Source organism: Spodoptera frugiperda, chromosome 8 (assembly GCF_023101765.2).
Source record: "Spodoptera frugiperda isolate SF20-4 chromosome 8, AGI-APGP_CSIRO_Sfru_2.0, whole genome shotgun sequence".
Classification (NCBI taxonomy): domain Eukaryota; kingdom Metazoa; phylum Arthropoda; class Insecta; order Lepidoptera; family Noctuidae; genus Spodoptera; species Spodoptera frugiperda.
The window spans coordinates 6343806-6364440 of record NC_064219.1 but is presented as its reverse complement, the minus strand read 5'-3'; the positions used below and the strand labels follow the sequence as shown (position 1 = coordinate 6364440).

The following is a 20635-nucleotide window of genomic DNA, read 5'->3' as shown; positions in this document are numbered from 1 at the left end:
TCTGGTGTTTCGGGTGTCCATAAGCGGCAGCGATTGCTTACCTTCAGGTAATCCGTATGCTCAATTACCGGCTTAAACCATAAAGAAAACCCTACAAGTCTACACGTCGATTTGACTGCACACGTAAGGGATAAATATCTAAGTAGTAGGTACCTATGTGTATGCCTGCCTAAGCATGAGTTGTTATTTGACACACTAAACGTCGATTTGAAACAATCATCATCAACATGGACACACCCATTACTGAACAAAGGGTTTTTGAAATCAGCGTGCCCTAATCCCCACGCTTGGGAGATGAATATGACATCGTAAACAATGTTGAGACCCAAGTATTCTATGAGACAATAGGTTGATTGGCACATTATCTACGACTACGGCTCTGAGTTTTGTTTGTGTTCTTAGAATAACTACCTATATAATATTTTGTTCTTAAGATGTGACCTACAATTTGTAAATTTTAGGGTTCCGTAGCCAAATGGCAAAAAACGGAACCCTTATAGATTCGTCATGTCTATATGTCTGTCCGTCCGCATGTTATAGCCATTTATTTCCGAAACTGTTGGGCCTGGGCCTACATAGTTGAAACTTTGTAGGTTGATGTATTTCGGTAACCGCTATTCCAAATTTGAATACTCCATACATGGAACTGATTAAAATTAAGGTTCCTAAAGGTGCTCCCACACAGCGGTTATATAACGTTATAAAACAATGTGTAACAATAACATTTGTGTTTAAACAAATTATAATAGTGGTTGTAGAGTATCTTACATGCTGTTATAAATGTTACACAATGTTGTATAACGTTATATAACTGCTGTGTGGGAGCACTGGAAAACAATTTTTCGTCAAAATCAGCGGTTTGAAAGTTAGACGCTTCCAAAGTGGAAAAATGAGTGTGGGGGGACACTCATTTTTCCACTTTGGAAGCGTCTAACTTTCCCTAACTCTTAAAATAAGAAAGGGAGTAAACTAAAAAAAATATAGGTATGCCGTAGATTTTAATAAAAACTTTCAACGAAAATTGGTTTGAACCAGATATCATTATTAGTCTGCCTAAGGTACCTAATCCCTCTGACCGTTACCGACCACTGAAAAACAATGCCGCTCCTACTCCTGCTCTTCCAGCTGGAGCCCCGGTAACCCGCTAAATACTCCACAGCGCAGGGAATTCTTATTGTCAAGTATCTATGTACCGTTTGAGTAAACGTGTAGCTAAAACATTAGATATCTGCCACCTTAGTGTGATGCACATTGCACACACCCATCACACTCATCTACAATATTGCTCTTTGTTTTTTTTTTTTCATAATACATAATCGATAATAGTAAATAAATACTTTCAGTATGTAGGTATTTTTAACAGAAATTGCAAGCTATTGCTGTGTTATGTTCCATTGTAGTGTTTTTACAGCCTGAACGAATTGGTAATCAGATATTATCGCTTGTACGAGTACGATTACCCTAACGCTTGATTATACACAAGCAGCAGTTTATTGATGCGACAGCGAACAAACTACTGTCATTTTTATCATTGATAATGAGTCGTTATCAAGAGCCCGCCTACAAGCGCAGGAGCGCAGGAAACAAGCTCAGTCGACTGATCGTTGATCAGACAGAGGCGCGCGCGCGCAGCACACCGTGCGGACACAATCGACCGTTTTACGGCGGAACAAAAATAATTAAATTCGTAAGAAATATTTAATAAAGAAAATGAGTTTCACAATGGACGCCGAGGCAGAGGCTGATGCCCTGACCGCAAAAATTATCACGATGGTATGCCTGTTCGGGATATCCATGATAACTGGCTGCTTGCCGTTGCTTATATCCCTAAAGTGGGACTGGTTCAAGACGGGAGACGCCAACCTACGTAACTCCAATCAGCTGGTAATGGGCTTACTGGCATTCGGAGGGGGAATCCTGTTCGCGACCACCTTCATGCACTTGTTGCCCGAAGTCGATGAAAACATTGAACATCTGCAAGGTTAGTATAAATAAATATTTACCGACATATAACTAGTCACACATTTCTTAGTGCCATAAATTCATAATAAGTGTAAAATGATTTACTCGTACCTGCTTAGGTAGCACAACACAATTTATTATTCCTAAGCATTTATGTATCAAAGCGTAGATTTTTATTTAATCAGATGGAAATTAACAAAACATTACATCTTTCCATTTAACAACACTAGTTAAAACGCGTACATAATAATAAATTATTCTGAATCATGTCCGGCATAAAGTTTACATAAGTGTTGTTTAAATACTTGTTTAGGATTTACCCACTAATGTGATTGAAACATGGTAATTTCGAGTACATTGGGCTCCTTGTCTAGTTGTGAAAAAAATCTTTACAAGTAATCAAATACGCATAACGATATGCATTTATCAAATAAAACTATTCATTACCATCCTTGTTAATAAAACTGCTACTTAAAGTTTTATGTCATTTTTATTGACTGTCTGATAAATAGGCATTGTTGTTGTGAAAGAAAATGTACATAGATTAATATTTTATGTTGCATTTAATAACGAATTGTATCATATCTATGTCTATTACATCTGTTACAATGTATTTCTGGTTGGAATAAAACAACGTATTGAGATTTTTCGTAAAGTCCATATTTTTCCTAAACTAAAAGCATTAATTATAGTAATACGTAATTTTTTTTATAATTAAAACAATTATATGGCTCAATGCATTATACATTAAAATTATATGAAAATGTTCTACTTTCTGTTTCGTTTGGGTATACAATATTCAACAAATATAGGAGTATTATAAGTGTGTATCAATAAACAATACCCTTCTTACAGTTGCGTAAAAGGTCCAATGTTAAAATCAATTCAAAGGTCTGAAAATTTAAATTTGTGGGAAATTATGTGCAAATAAGTACCGGTGTTTTGTGTGGTTACCATTATACCCAACCTAATGTATCATCTAAAATGAAAAAAAAAGAAATAAAAAAAAACACGAATTGGCATATATGTATTACAATTTCTCCAACAACTGTTAAATAGGTAAAAGTAAGGGTTCAAAGGTTGTAATCAGACATTGTAAATCAATAATTTTCTGTCAAGCAGGTATTAACCATTGAACTGCTAACAAACGTTGATATTTTGTCATTTCACAGTTATGTGCTAATGTTACAAACATACACACAAGTAGTCAGCATATCCATATATTCTAATCTGTTTACTTCAAATCTCTGAAATTGCCGATCCGATTTTGACGGGACTTTTATTGGCAGGTAGCTGATGTACTAATGAGTAACTTAGGCTACTTAAGTCCGGAGCTGCGCACTACCTAGCGGGCCGTACCGGGGCTCCGGCTCGACAAGCAGGAGAAGGAACGGGGTGGTTTTTAGTCAGTAAGAGTCTGACACTCCCTCTCGCCTCGCCCTGGCGAGAGAAGTCATTGGATGATTTTCCCCCCTCAAAAAAGGCTACTTTTATTAAGTCCATAATCCACGCGAGTGTAAAATAAGTTTCCCCAAGAATAAACTTTAATATTTCTTAAGGAAACTATTAACAGTAATAACTGATTCCAAACTACATATATCTTAAAAAATGTTAAGATTCGATAGCTGATAGTTATTATCTATCATTCATGCCGGACTACCTTAAAAATAACAATTCAAACTTCTCCAATTAAAAAGCAATTAGCATTAGTAGAAAATCAAGATTACTATTATTCTTGTCTAATCTCATATTTAAATTACTAAAAAACAGGGGATTATGGAATTAAGACTCTTTAATTATTATCGTAATCGGTCATCATAGTGCGATAATATGATTACATTCTCCTGTAGGTCACTAATTAACAGGCAAAGATCTGATAAAAACAGAATAGAAAACGCCATAGTTACGTACTACGTAGATTTCCTAACGGCTACGCCATAGCTACGATCTACGTACTTTTGGCTACGGGGAACACCTACGGGCTATGAGCTGCTGGCTACGCCACAGCTACGTGGATATCCAAACGGCTACGCCACAGCTACACGGTACGTTCTGTCCGCTACGTTATAGCTACGTCTAGGCGGTTACGACACTATTATATTATGTAAGATACACTGCCTAGGTTCGTATGTAATATGCTAAAAAGCTCCCTTAATTTAGACTATTATGTCTAGCTCTGTGTAAAAATATCAATTCTCATAATTATAATACGTATAGTTAGTAGGATATAAGAACTAATAACTTATGTACTACGCCACGGCTACACGCTGCCTACGCCATTACTACGCGCGTGCTACGCTACACCAACACGTTTCCAAAATCAAAGCTGTTAATTAGAATATCTATATCTAAAGTAAAAGTTATATTTTTTTCTTTCACACGATTATTTTGTGTGGGATCATCGTGTCGCAATCATGATACAAACGAGTGGAAAGTTGCATTCAATTAAAATGGTGTTTAAATTCATGGTCGATGGTACTGGTATGGTGGGTTGGCTGACACAGTTACTTCCGACGTGAAAGGTCATGTGGTCACGTAACAGCTGTCACGTTGATGGGAATACAATGAGGAGTGATGGTGTTAAGTATACCGTGGGAGTCTATGGCCAGTGACCATAACCCAATCGTACATTCCATTACAAGTTACGAATGAACTATTTGGTAACTGCGTACTGCGTTGTTTAAGTTATTCATGGCATTTTTAACATGTTTATATTTTACTGTGTTAACAGAATGATTTTCAAAGTTCTTTATTTCTGTGAAAATATTTATATGTACTTTTAAACTAAGATATACGTATTTATGTACACAAACTCGTTAGATAACAGTTTAAATGTATCTAAATATAAATAGTTCTCACATTGTCAAAGTATAGTTTTTTCTTTTTTATAATTTATTAGCATTGCCTACATTAAAATTAAAAAATAATCAAAACATTTTTTACTATATAAAAGTAGGTTTTGTTTTTTTTTACTTACTTTTTTTGTCGTACTCAGAGACATTAAATGATGACTTAAATTATTCTCTAGTAACGATTTTGTTCTGAAAACAATTGCTACTAAGTCTCTTACTTATTTATTATATTAAATTACTCTGAGTATGGCGGTTAGAATTTAATTGTCATTGAACCAAATTCGCCATTTTGTTGATTTATGTTGCGTGAATTTATTTTGTTATTGCTGTATGACAATGGGCTGTTATTATAATATTGCCACGATTATTTGAGACTAATCTCATAGAAGACAACAATAGTTTTTGTGGTGAATTAAGGTAGCTAGTACCTACTTACTCAAAGAGAATGTAAACATTTTTAAGACATCAATAATATTTTGCATTTTTTTATATTCAATGATCGAATAAAATGGGCTGGTAGTATTATTTGGCACCTATTGACATACTTAAATAATAAACTTAAATCTCAAGGTAACTCTCAGTTTGCCAGTTATGTGAGTCCCATATAAGTAGTGGATGAGTATATTGCCATTTACCACATACAACTTCGGACTCCATGCTATTATCACGATTTTTTTTTAAATATGATATGTATTTTGGAACAAAAAACGGCGCTATATAACGTATTTCTTTTTTTCGTTTTTAAAATCCCTCCATAACTTTAAAAAACATATTCGTTTTACAACAACATACTTTCATTTTTTAATTGCTTTTCGTACGACATACGTAATCAATTAAGAAAATACTTGTATCAGAAAATAAATATCATGAAATGAAAAAGAAAACACTCTAGTGGCTCCGTTTCTTTGCTCCCAAGTGTAGGAGCTTAGCTTGATCCGGAAACCAAGCCCCCTAATTACTGCTTGCCTTGCTTGGTACTAGCAGCTACTCGTATAAGTGTATCGTAAAATCGATTATATCATAGTTATATTACTACATTTTAACAAACGTTATCGTAAACAAACGCAGATTACATAATAGATATAGGTAAATTATTATGTGTAACTAATTGTTTACTATTCCGTACCATACCAACCATTACACGTTACCTACATTCACCTATGTTCATCAACAGCCTATTACATATTAACCACTATTGACCAAAGCCCCTTCTCACACGGAGAAGGTTTCAGCATTAATCACCTCATCAATCGCTTGCTAAACGTGGGTTGGCGATTTCAAACTTACAATCAGAAATTTTAAACCCAGGTTTCCTCACGATGTTTTTCTTCACCGTTTCTCAGCGGTATCTAAATAATCTTAGAAAGTACTTATGTATAACTCGGAAAAAGTCACATTGGTGCTTGCCGTTGGTAGGTTTCGAACCCGCACCCTCATGTATGAGGATCGGGCGCCTTAACCTATGTTAAAATGCATTTTATAATTATTTCCGTCAACGAACCATACAAGTAATTACTTACATAATTAATTACCTAATCAATTAAAATTATTCATGTACTTACATTCATAGCTCATTCCATTAAAGATGCGTTTAGCTTAAAGCCAAGGATATCAAGTACTTTTACAAAACCTGTTTGAACAGTTAATTGGTAGTTAAGACTTAGAATATTGATCCTACTATTACTTAATAAATAATACTGAAGAGTTTGTTTGAATGCGCTAATCTTGGGAACTACTGGTTCAAAATGAATAATTAATTTTGTATTGTGTAGTTTATTTATCGAGAAAGGCTATAAAACAAACTACGATCAATAGGAGTCGAGCAGTGGATGAAATCCCGAAGGAACAGTTAGTAAAGAAATAATTTTGTGGTTTTTCAGCACCGTTAAGTAAGAGATCATACGTTAAATAAAGGGGTACGTGGTTAGATGCAATTTGCAAAAGGGTAAGGGGTAAGTGTATTTGACCACGGGGTAGTAAACGATACGGTAACTTTTTTTTGAGGGGTAAAATCATCCTATAGTTTCTCCCGCCTTGGGTGAGGCGGGTGGGAGTGTCAGACTCTTATTGACTAAATACCACCACGTTCCTTCTCCTGTTTTGAGCCGGAGCCCCGGAAAACGATACGGTAACTGGAACAAAGTACTACTAAAACTATAACACCTTTTATAAACCTTCGGGGAATAACTAAAAGATTATTTTATTACATTAATAACATAATTTAAATGCTACTAAGTCCATTATTAATGTCTGCCTGTAAATCCCCCAAAAGGATAAGCACCGCATGATAAATATCTAGTTTCATCCGGAATTACTTATTATATTACTTTTTACCGATATCAGTAATTACTCACGTAATTTTCACCTATGATAATATTTGTGAACAATACACGTAGTTACATATCTATGCTACGGTTTATTAACATATAGTAAACATATATTGTTATCATAATCCCAAGTACCTAATAAATAGGAGAGTAATAAAATTAAGTCGATTAATAGTTTTATTTCAAAATTGCCAATAAATAAATATAAATCGTATTAGATTTGTTAATCCGCACGTAAACACTATTTGTATTATCGTTGTATTGTTATATTTATATATTACCTCAATATATAATTTATCAACAGTCTTAGAATAATAATATCAGATTCCTTGAGATACATTATTTGTATTATCGTGATATTAACAAACAATGTTATACGTTTACTGACGCTATCACAGTAGCATTCTTTTAGTGGTCACTGCTGACCAAAAGCCTCTTCTCACAAGAAGGTTTGAGCATTAATCACCACGCTTGCTCAATGCGGGTTGGCGATTTCAAACATATAATTTAGAAATAAGCCCAGGTTTCCTAACAATGTTTTTTTCAGTGGTGTCTAAATAATCTTAGAAAGTTCGTATAACTCGAAAGAGCCAAATTGGTACTTGCCGTTGGTAGGTTTTGAATTGAATCCGCACCCTCACTCTCAAGTCTCCGGGCCACCACGACATACCTCCTTAATGTACACATTATCAATGGGGTCTAAAATATTTATAATAACACAATCAGATAAACAGATATGTGAACCTCACAACTGATCATCAAGATAGCAAATATTCACGTTGAAATGAATGAATCCTTGATAACTGAATCCTTCAGTTATTGTTATGTATTAAGAAAACTATGTTATCTTCGAACAAATATTTGACAGAATTAAACTAAAAATAATGACTGGAGGAAGATGGCGGTCATTGAGATCACAGACGGTAAACATACGAAGTGTGTTGTGTTTTCATGATCTTTTTTAATTAAGGAAATATGATAGTAAAACTCAGTAGTAGAGTAATATCTGGATTTAATTCCGGTACTTAATAATTATTTATGGTATCTTGTAATTAGTTTAAGCTACGTTTATATACGTTCAAGGTAATATAAACGTTAACTAAAAATCACGATTTTTCGAGTCACAGAAGGATTCTTCATCATGAGGAGCGTGCGTCGCCGCGTCGTTCAGTCTACTGAGGCTGCGCGACTGATTTTTAGTTAATTCAGTATGTCTCAAGATACTTATTATAAAAATACTAGCTACTTCCGCGCGGTTTCACCCGCTTTGCTCGGCTCCTATTGGTTATAGCGTGACGTTTTATAGCCTATAGCCTTCCTCGATAAATGCACTATCTAACACAAAAAGAATTATTCAATTCGGATCAGTAGTTCCGGAGATTAGCGCGTTCAAACAAACAAACAAACTCTTCAGCTTTATAATATTAGTATAGATAAACGTTGTAATGTGCCTTATATGTAAAGTAGCTAACCTACTTAAGCTAAAGCAGTAATACAGGTACTTAATTAATTTTCCTCCAGGCTTCTACCAAAAACTTTGATTGCAAAGTACTTTTGTGTTTTCAAATTTAATTTAAAGTTTGTTTATTTGGAATTGAGGCCAATGCTGATACGTCCCCGTTTTGCATACCTACAAACAAACCCCACGGTCTCCCACGGGGGTAGGCAAAGACTACGGAACGCCAATCGCTACGATTTTTAAATCAAATCAAATAAAATTTATTTGCTGGAAAAGTGGTAGATTATAAATGATACAATATTTTTACCAAAATATAGAATCGTCATTTCACCAGGTTAGGGTTCAGGCATGCAAATATTTAATGTCATAAATTATTAATTAACATTCAATCATTATTATCTTACATACCTCTTTCGCGTCATCAATATTTTCATAGGACAATAACCAGTGGAAATTGCACCTTATGACAATAATAACAAATGCGGCATTATAAACAAATTTCGACTGTGAAAATTAAAAATCTCTGATTGCAAGTATGCAGATATACATCTATTAGGCAGGTGACGCAATTAAGGTACAATGACTCTTAGTCACGTGATAATAAAGTAGGTATTGCTTAGCCTATTGCCTATCTACTGACAAAATCTTTAATGCGACATTCAAAATAATTAATATTGTTCACAACATTTGTATAAAATTGTACCGTTATTTTGTTTGTAAGATCTAGTCTTACAGGGTACAAAAATGATGAGATATGACTCTTCATTTCTATTTATTGACATTTCAAAAGATGCCCAAAAAGTGTTACAAATCTTTTTCAATCAAATAAATATGCCCAAGTGATCGCTTTTGGAAGGATATCATATTGCCTGAGGAAAACCTCATATTTATGAAATGAGCTCTTAAATCAAAGTGAATATTATTCGGTCGTAATCATCATCTACTGTATAATATGCAGCTCATTCCTGTCTCAAAACAAATCCATTATTGCACAAACAAAATACCACTCTGTGTAATACGATACCAATATTCTTCCAGATGAAGGTGAACTTCCTGAGTTTCCATTGTTCCTCGCCGGGCTGATCATGTGCGCCGGCTTCTTCATGATCTACCTGATAGAGGAGTTGGTGCACTTGTACATCAACAGCCGAGAAAACAAGAAACGAAACACCTCCTTCGCCAAACCTTTCAAAATGAGGAAGAGTTCCCTGACCTCTGGCAGGTCTATTGAGGCGGCTACTGCTGCTGCAGAACTGAGTCAGATGGAGGCTAATGGGAAGAAGGGTGGAGAGAACCACTTGCCTTTGGATGACCAGGATTCAGTGGCTGGAGCACTGAGAGGTCTGCTCATCGTGTTGGCTCTGTCCATCCATGAACTGTTCGAGGGTCTCGCCGTTGGGTTGGAGTCTTCAGTCGCTAATGTCTGGTGAGTACTGTTACTAATAATGTTTCTTAGTTTTTCTATTTACGAAAACAGTAACAACACTATTAGGTATTCATTTGTGAACCACCCCTCAGTATAAGTTTTTTGTTCAACTGTTTCTTTCTTCAGTTGTAATATAAAAATGTGCTGTGTTCGTTTTTTAAAAAATATATTTGATTTTATTATTTTAAGTGGTTCTTTACACAAAGAAAAACTTTTTATAATAAGTAATTTATCAATTTGTCAAACAGATAATGTAATAGCATAATTAGGCGATTAGTCATATACGCGCGCGCGCAAGAGATCCTGTATTAAGATAGTCCTAATGATTTATTAATTAAAAGTTTATCTCCTCTGAGGAACCCATTGACGTCCTACTGACACTGATAGAAGCATTAGCTCAGTAACCGATAAGAAGGTACGAAAACAAAGTATTCATTCGAACGCATTTTTCCTACTTAAAAGGTGAAGTTTTAGAAATTTTGATAAATTACTTTCGATCATTGATATGAAATAAACCAATAAGATTATGGATGCACGGTTACCGTTGTCACGATTTCGAACAATTTTTTGTGTGATCCACAAATTGTTAAACCGGGTCTGGACCTCGGATGTTTTTGAAATGTTTACACCGAGGTGTAATGTTTATATTTCAAACCAGCCAAAGACTCAGATTTGGTATCACCGAAATTCGCGCGCGCCTCAAAGAGCGATCAGACCACCATAGATGGTTTTTTGTCAATAAGAGCCGGATACTTCCTCGCTTCGGGATACTTCCCCATTAAAGAATGGCACCACATACACAGTGTTATGTAGGTATAGCGATGGAGATAATAAGGCTTTTGATAACAGTTGAGACAACTTGGCGACTAGGAAGCTAAAGTATAAGTCACCGTTATAATAAATCGATAGCGGCTCGAAGACAATCGTTCACCTCATGCTGCTTGCAGTCACGTAAACTTTATCTTAAGATTTTGTTTACAAGTTGCGACACCTGTCAATGATGATACGCTATCGAATTGAGAAGTATGACTAGACGCATCTTTTTTTAACAGAATTATAAGGTGACGACCGTTTATCTATTTGAGGTGGTCACGTTATGGATTAGGATTAGGTGACATTTTAGGTATCTGTATTTGGATTATTCTGGAAGACTTAGTTATGACCGTCGCCAAGGTGGTTTTCAAATTTTTAAAGCGCATCTGGAGCAGTTTGTCAGATCTAGTCTGATCATTTTCTGGACATTTCTAGGGCCACGAATGGAACCTAAGTTTTGGTGTCCCATCCGAGACAAAACTGTCAAAGTTGGAATTAAGTGGGTACCTAGAACTATTGGTTAATGAACAAAGCGAAGCGAAGTGAGCAGCTCACCCTTCCCCCCTTTAACTCACTCAGTGCGTCTTGCGAGCACGTTATAACGTTTGGTTTGACTTTTGCAGCCATAGTATTTTATTTTTGTGAAAAAAAAAAACAGTATTTTTTCATTCCGGGACAGCAAAGTAAAATTGCTGAACACGGGACAGCAAACAACATTCTCTGGAGCGATGTCGAGAATAAATACAATTTTGGTTCTTAGGGCGTCAACGCTGATCCAGGCAATTCTTACTAGTACATATTTCATTGCGAACGTACGTTTTTTTACTTATTTTTCAAAGTTCATTCAAGATCATCAAGATAGCATTTACAATAAAGATAACTTTTACTCAGCTACTTTATATGAAGTGCAGGTCGAGAAGTCAGGTATAGGAAGTGCTTACAGTAAGCGCTTTACGACTGACAATTAGGATCAATATAGATAAGAGGGACGTGCCAATAACTTGAGTGGTGTAATCTCTTGTGATGAGTGTGTCCTATTGAATGACAACTTGTGTATAGTGCCTGAGATTACAGATCGAGTAGATACCTTTCGTTCTACGTGATAAATCCGAAAAGTTTGTGAGGATAGTCTTTCCACCCAACAACTACTGAATGGATCTGAATGTAAAACTACAGCGGCTATTTTATTATTTACCAATTCATTTTATTTACGGGACAACCTGTACAATTGCTATCGGCCTCATTGGTGGAGTGATCGCAAGTTGAATGCCGATCAAAGTATTACTGGGCATTTTTTGGTTTTTCGAAAATATCTCAGTAGTACCAAGGAGTTTGGAATTGTGCCTAGTATATGGCAATAGGCCCCCCACCTATTACTTAGGTCTTATAACACAAATGGTGAAAAGTGGGTGTACATTGTAGAGAGCTATTTGCACCTCTGCCTGCCCATTCGGGGATAAAAGGCGTGACGTTGCATTAGTTATCGGTTTCCGTGCTTTACGTATGACTATCGTCACTGTCGTTAAGGATGCTCCAAAGTACATACCAGTGTCATCAGATAAATCAAGAATGTTATACTATCTAATGGGTTCTGGAAAATGACTCAAGTTCTTAGTAAAATGAGAACATTGCTTTCGAACTCATCAACGTAACCTGAGGAACGCAACATATACTTAAAATATAATATTTACTATTCACCAATTAGCCTTCAGAAGGTGACGGAAAAAATCGTGAGGAAACCTTAGCTTAGAATTTCTACGAGTAATTATAAATTTGAAAACGCCAACCCGCAAGCGTGGTGATTAATGCTCAAACCTTCTCCGTGTGAAAAGAGGCCTTTGGTCAATAGTGGCCTGTTATAGGTTATTGATGAAGTTTCTTTTGACTAAGACCATGCAATGCAAAGATATGCTTAGTTCAAGTTATTAGCACATTGAAACAAACGTACTCCTCAAGATAGGTTGCGGAATAAGGAAAATAGCAATAACAATAGAAGTGAACGCGAAAATATATTCTTATTTTGCCTTGAAATGTTTAGAAAGACTGATCTGCTTTGTTTCACAGTCAGCCATAGTATCTATTTAATGTAAGTAAGCATGTCAGAAATATTATTTTAGCAACGTGATCGCAGTTGGTGGTTTAAATAAAGTCAAATTATTTATTCCAATTAAACCATAAATAGGTACTTTTGAAGAAATAAATAATAGTTTGTCAGTCTATCCGTCAGTGAAGCTAGGTGCTCGTTCCAAAGTATAGCTAGAAGCTAGAAAGGAGAAGAACGAGGAAAAATATTCATTGGTTCCTTTGGAAAATCAGTAGCACTAAAGGGGGAATTCCGAAATTCGAACAGGAACGGGGAAAAATACGGGATATACGAACCAAGTAACAGAGTGGAGGGGAGCACTATGAGAGTGGATTTCCCGCAATTTTAATCGAGATCTAATCTGCGACTGAGCTATGCTACGAAGATGAGAAACATTTTTTTTTTATGGTATAAGTCGGTAAACGAGCTGACGGATCACCTGATGGTAAGCGATCGCCGCTGCTCATGGACACCCAATACACCAGAGGTGTTACAAGTGCGTTGCCGGCCTTTCAGGAATTTAAGAGTTGTTGGGGAATCGTGGATTAGGAAAATTGGGGAGATGGGCAATTGGGCCTCTGGAACCTCACTCACACAACAAAACATAACGCAACCTTGTTGTTGTTGTCGGTTTTGGAATTGGGAAGATTGGGAAGGTTAAATTGTACTTACATAGTATATTTTTTTAAGTGTTTAGGTAAATAAGTACCTATCTACTTATGTAATATTTATACTTATTTATCTGATTGCATTTTGGACTGCAGTTGCATTAAGCTTATGTAAATACTGTTATCTTATAATGAAGATATAATATGTAGTTGCATGGCTTGATAAACACAAATTAGGGCTTCTTATCGATCATTGAATTGAGTAGGTATAAGTCGTAAAATATTATTTTTTTATGTCTAATCGACTATTGGTCGGAATTGCATGTTATAAACCCCGTCATTTATAGATTGTTTTTTTATGTGAATAAGGTTATAAATATACCTAATCCTTATAAAAATAGGCGCCTAGTGTCACGTATACTGATAACGCAATTCGATAGACCACGTATCTACTTAAATAGAGCCCCGTATCTACGAGTATGATTCGATTTGAGATCGATGGTTGAATTGCCTATAATCCTTGGCAAGTTTTATATCTCATAACCTATCTTCACTAATGGACTATCCTCAAGATGGAACTTAAAGAAGCTACTTCATAAGAATATACGGAGTTGGAGACAACGTAAGAGGTCACCGGGGCTTGGGCTCAAAGCCCAGGAGAAAGAACGGGATGGTTTTAGTCAGTAAGACACAAGTCTGACACTCCCTCTAGCCTCAACCAAGGTGGGAGAAGTCATTGGACGATTTTCCGCGCTTAAAAAATAGGCTTTATTAGAATCGAACGAGGCACATAATTGACCCTTGCTTATGTGTTTAACATATACACATATATGTTTGATTTAATTTGATACTATATCGATGTTTTCTTGTAAGTTTTCCAGAATGTTTGACGTTTTTTGTAATTTAGTATTTAATACTATATGTGATATTATAATACGCAGTTCAACGTCTTCACCCGGGCCTGGTGATCTGTAACACAGGTTCAACCTTTAACAGATTTTTCAATTAGAACTAGTACTTTCAGTAAATTTGATGCACCAGGCTTCATAAGAATATCCGGAGCTGCGGACAACGTAACAGGTTACTGGGGCTCGGTCTCAAAGTAGGAGTAGAAACGGGGTGTTTCAGTCAGTAAGACACAAGTCTAACACTCCATCTCGCCTCAACCAAGGCGGGAGAAGTCATTGGATGATTTTCCGCGCTCATAAAAAGACTTTATAAGAATCGAAATAGGCACTCAATTGTCTCTTGCTTACTTAAAACATATAAATATGTTATGTTTGGTTTAATTACTATATTGATGCAATATCTCCTTGTTCCCAGGTACATGTTCGCCGCAGTATCAGCCCACAAGTACATAATCGCGTTCTGCATCGGTGTGGAGCTGCTGGCGTCAGGCACGAAGCGATGGCTGTCCATCGTGTACATCTTCACCTTCTCCTTCATGTCGGCTCTTGGCATTGGTATCGGGATCCTGCTGGTCGGTGGCGCGGGCGCTGCTGATGCCGGCGTCTATTCTGTTGTGTTACAGGTAAATTATAAATTACTAGTAACTGCTCTGTTCGGTACCTATTGATTATTGTAGCGTGATGTTTTATAGCCTTCCTCGATAAATGGGCTATCTAACACAAAAATAATGATGTATTCAAATTGGACCAGTAGTTCCGGAGATTAGCGCGTTCAATCAAACTTTAGCTTCTTCTTCTTTATGTTATTAGTATGTAGATATATCTTAGCCGTAACCGGCGTGGAAGGATTATTTAAATTATATTCTGCCTTCAGCTTCAGCTTATTTTAAATCTTTACGGATTGTTCTCGTTAACTGATTTCAAGAAACGCTTTGTCCAATGGTCAATTTCTGTTCAGTGTTTTCGGAGTTTAGAGCGGACAGATGTGGTGAAAGACGTCAGATAGGTGCAGTTACAGGAAAATGATTTTAAATATACTTACAATTAAACTATGATATTTAAAAATGGCGTGTTAAGATGAACAGATTTATTCAATGTTAAATATTCTAGAAGAAAAATGAATTAACTGTAGCTAATAATTTTAAGGTCGATCGCTGATTGAATGCAAATTATTCAATTTACTTAAAGCCAACTCAAGATCAAGTTATTTTTTATTCAAGTATTGTGACAATTGATGATTAGCAGTAGCAGGAAGATACCTAACCTACTAACCACGGAGGTCCTTGCTTTTTCTATCTTCATATACCTACATTTTCATAATGGAACCACGGTTCGTACCGAAAGCCAGACTACATCTAATATTTTTCATATTATTCTCGACATTAAACTAGGAATATGCTTTCTAAGTCGCGGTGGCTGAGATTAAAGTCTATACCTAGTAACTGAACCACGGGTTGTATGTACTTTCTAAGTTTATTTAGATATCATTGATATAACTACGATAACATATTGAGGAAACCCGGACTTTTAATTTCCAACTATAGGTAAGTATAAAAGCAGGCTTGGCTCCTTGCCTGTATCATACGATTGTAATGTTTTCCCATAATTTCTCAGAAAACGCTACCTTATCGATCACCAGCTTGACGTCCGATAAATAGAAGATACTAGATTACAAGCAGGATAACAAATTAAAAAACAATTATCTCCCCGGCGAAAAGTACTGGAGATACGAAATTATTTACGAAGAAATTTCGATAATTTAACAAAAAATGCATTCCACGAACGTAGTATTATGTCGATAGTTATCAAAAGACTATGTATCCTCGAGTCCTTTTTATCTAAATCCTTATTATGTTACCACATTATCTATAAAAGCTTACAGCAATTTTTATTAATTAGTTGACAGACAACGATAGTTTTGCGCCAAAAGTAATTAAATTGCAATTAATTACGTCATAGGTAATTATTTAATTATTTTTAGACAATATTAATGATTGTATTATCGGTATCGACATGTGTGTATTGGTATTATATCGGAGATTGAAGGACTAATGAGATAGTTACGCAAGTACGTTACATGTGGGAAATCACGCAAGCTTTTCTTTTGATAGTAGCTAGATAACCGATCTTAATCCCAGATCTCTGGATCGATCTTGATTTTTAACAGAAACTCCTCATAATTAATTGATCCAACTTTATTGTAACGAGATCGGTTATTATCAATGGGGTTCTGCTTATAAGATTTGTTTAATGTTAGTGAACATTAAGAGATTCATTATTATCTTTTCTGCTTACTCAAATAGGTAATTATTTGACGAGGATATAGACTAGTGTCGCGGAATGCTGCTCATGAATATGAGCCTCTTACATGCGTAGACTCTAGCATGGCTTTAACTAGTCGAGGAAAACATAATTATTAATTTAGTATGTTATCTCACTTATTTGATTGTCACTTATTTAGTACTGAGTAGTGGACTCCGCGTTTGTTTCGCCTTACATTTTTTTCTGCACATCTTTTTTATTTTTTCCTTACATAGGAACCTTCTCCTGACAATAACAAACCCAACAATAAATAATAATTAGCGAAATCGGTTCTCGAGAATTCTGAGACATTTTTATTAGTAGTAGGTACATTTAACGATTTATTGTTATTTTCTAGATTAGATAGATGATACACTGGTATTTACTAAATCTAGAATAACAAGGGTATTATGGCATTAACATTGCACTTTATTTATCAACAAATGCACTTAGGCGTGTGCGCTTTATGATTAAAACTTATGCAATCCAATAATTAAATAACGGGCCGTCGATGTTTTGAGCCCGGATCGCGCTGATCACTTGCAATCAGGTGATCTGTCTGTTTATTTGACGCCTATCCCATAACAAACAGACCCGGAGCTGCAGACTGCTTAGCGGGTTACCGGGGCTCCGGCTCGAAGAGCGAGAGTAGGAACATGGTGGTTTTTATTTAGTAGGAGTCTGACACTCTTTCTCGCCTCACTCTGGGCGGCAGAAATAATTGGATGAAAATTTGTTAGGTATGTGGATTAGTCACAAATAATCCACATTCCTATTTTAGCTTTAAAAATTATTTTGAATCTTACTCTCCAGCCCCTCAACTAACTATAACACAAAAATCAATTCATAAACCCGCTTCTTTGCGATCTGAAGAAAGGACAAACAAACACACTTTGCTCATTTATAATATTAAATTACTTATAATGGATTACCTTACTTTGTACCTATTTAGGATTTAACTAGTACACGTGTAAGTATCTGTGTAGTGTAGGTAGGTACAATAATAACCACTGTTTAATATTAAGTTTACATGAGAGATGATAGTCCCCTACCTACGCCTTTATGAGTAACAAGTAGGTAGGGTATTACATAACATATACTACTTAGCTGAAAATAGATTCGACCAGGTAATGTAGGTCATTCGTATATTTTACTTGTTCAGTTAAATCAAATAAGTCCTAATATGCTGAAATAATCATTGTGTTATCATTCAAGCACCGAGTCTTTTAGGTCCCAAAAATCTACCCATGTGTACACTGCAACTCTACTATACTAGGTACCTATTTATACCGTTATATACACAGCATTTTGAAAATATCACCAATATATTGTGTTGTTTAAAATATGTGATCGACAGTGCCCTTACCACTAGTTTGCTTTACATTGAACGAAAACCAAACGTGAGCGTGCTCTTATTGGCCGGTGTCAATCAATCAGAGCACTGAACGCGGTCTCGTTTCGATTTCGTTTAACGTTAAACAAACTGGTACCTACTAAGGGTACGGATGTATGTATGTATGTATGAGTGTCATTGGCTCGTGTGATCCTTTTTACAAGTTTATTAACCTTCTTCATTAATGTTTCCAGGGCCTGGCGTGTGGAACCCTGGTGTACGTGGTGTTCTTCGAGGTATGGAAGGGCTGCAACGGTCTGCTGCAGTTCTCTTGCGCTCTCTTCGGCTTCGCTGTGATGGTCTGTCTGGAGCTTATCGTCGAACTTTGTAAGTAGAGATAACATATTTAATTTTATTATTAATTTTAATGAAGCCTTCGTTTTTACGTTCGCCTATGCATTGTATGTGGTTTATTTAAATCGATTACCGACTGACGAATGCACAAAAGGAGGTTTTGTAACTGTCAGTTATTTACATAATAGATGTTAGCAGAAGGTTTTTCCTAATATTCTATTTCCTATTATTGCTAATATTCTATTTAGATATAGATACTTATATTAGCAATAGGTAGCAAGTAGATATAAAAGTACAAATAATAATCAATTTGCTAAATCATCTTTTCGCGTTTGTTTACATAATTGACGTCATTTGTTTAATACTTAATTGTCAATGATGATAATGTTCTTTATACTGAGATTAAATAGAATTTGATTAGCGCGGGTTTTCATGCAAGCTAGCGCTCTGTTTTTGCGGAATTAACTACTTTTTTGTTTTTCTGAGACGAAAATTAAAGCAACAGCTTCGCTCTACGAGGGGTAGACGTGACGCAGTAAGGTGCATTCTCTAGTACGAAATTCTCACACAAAGGCTGATTGATATTGATTGTAAATAACTACGAATATCGAGTGCGAAGGAAAGTAGGACTTTTTATTTCGATGTGTGCTATGGATGTAGGCTATAGATGGCTTCTCTACTATCGATACATTGCATACTCGAGCTGAGCATCTTCCTCGCACAGCTACTTACCTTAGTATGGAAATGGACACATAGTTTCACAGCTTAGCTAAAAGCAACCTTCCGGCGGTAACATTGAGGTGTTTCTAGAATCTAAACGGATATTTTCCTATGGAAACTAACTGTTAAGATTATACATACATAAGAAATGATGTACCTATGTATCTATTATTAGGTATTATGCCATAATTCGGAATAGGTTTTATCTTATAATAAGCATCGTTAGCACCTCTGGGGTATTCCAGCTATAGTAACTACTGCTGTTTGTTTACTCATTTTTTGGTCAATTTCAATTTGACTTGAGTGTCCAAAGAGTTGTTTTTAGTTTATTTTTTAAATAAGACATGTTTTTCTGTACCCTGTCGTCTGAAGGACCTTGCTTAGGCCAACTGCTTTAAAGTTTATTTATTTAGAGTTTGTTAGATAGCTTTAGATACTTTATGTAAGGAAGTGAATGAAAAGGGCGTGTCCTACATTTTATTAAATGTCCATCTGGTAGATAATTTTAAAACATTACACACGTATTTTTCTCTTACAAAATTAAATACTTTCGACTAAACATTGATTTCAAATATCGGTGACTTCAAGATTTACTTTACTACTGTTTTATCAAAGTATGGTTCAATTATATGACAATGACAATATAAAAAATACGTGTCTAATATTTTTGATTATATAATTGACGGACTAATTAGATTTTAAATTTTCATACCCTGTCTATTAATCTTATTGGGTTATTATTTCGATTTCAAAATTCAGAATACTCTTAAACAAAATTTACATAGGTAGTACATAAGACAATGTGTATGTAATTGGTTTATCTTGCATCCAAGTTTATGATTGCATTGTAAGAATTCTGCTCACACTGTTGTCCATCATATTTCAGAAGGTATGAAAAATTTAAAAGCATGTCTATTAACTGTACTTCTCTTTTCTTTCCAGTGATGTGAGGCGACCATGACAAATGACTGGAACCACGTGGAATCATTGAAATTACGGATATATTTATACATTTTCTACTTCGAATAGTCACGTTTAACATGTAAATACAGTAAATAGTTGACAATTAATGGAACATATGCCCGAACACTCAAACGCTACTCAATTTTAAGACGCTTTCAAATGTAGTTCTGTCACTATCAATTCTTTATTAAATGACAGAGATAGCACGATATTTAAGTACAACTTAAAATTGAGTAGCGTTTGTGTATTCGGGCGTTAGTGTCCGTCTAAACAGTAGTGGCTCGTCGGTTAACAAAATCTGGTGCTAAGTGTGTTGTACGTGACTATACGAGAGTACGGAAGGTCGATACCTAGTCAATGCGAGTATTACACAGTCCGTCGACTGAGAACTAAACGATGCGGTCCAGTTAGTTCCTTGTTTATTAACTATATTTTAAGTATGTAAATAACCGTTGTTTTTTTAATAAATATTATTAAAAATTATGCTGTTTCATTCATTTGAGGGGTATGAGGAAATAATACAACC

At 35.5% G+C, this 20635-nt stretch overlaps 1 protein-coding gene across 1 annotated transcript; it reads left to right on the top strand.

The window, feature by feature from the left end:
• Positions 1 to 1576: 1576 nt before the first annotated feature.
• On the top strand, positions 1577 to 20592 carry LOC118275735 (zinc transporter ZIP1). Its single transcript, XM_050695437.1, has 5 exons — positions 1577 to 1981; positions 9639 to 10026; positions 14854 to 15061; positions 18327 to 18459; positions 20089 to 20592. Exons 1-5 carry the CDS (start codon positions 1711 to 1713, stop codon positions 20094 to 20096), a joined length of 1008 nt encoding a protein of 335 aa, XP_050551394.1. The 5' UTR covers positions 1577 to 1710; the 3' UTR covers positions 20097 to 20592.
• Positions 20593 to 20635: the final 43 nt, after the last annotated feature.

Coding starts and splice junctions, on each gene's coding strand:
- LOC118275735 (XM_050695437.1), top strand. CDS start 1,711: ATGAGTTTCACAATGGACGCCGAGGCAGAGGCTGATGCCCTGACCGCA. Junction 10,027..14,853: donor TCTTCAGTCGCTAATGTCTG/GTGAGTACTGTT, acceptor CCTTGTTCCCAG/GTACATGTTCGCCGCAGTAT. Junction 15,062..18,326: donor TCTATTCTGTTGTGTTACAG/GTAAATTATAAA, acceptor TAATGTTTCCAG/GGCCTGGCGTGTGGAACCCT.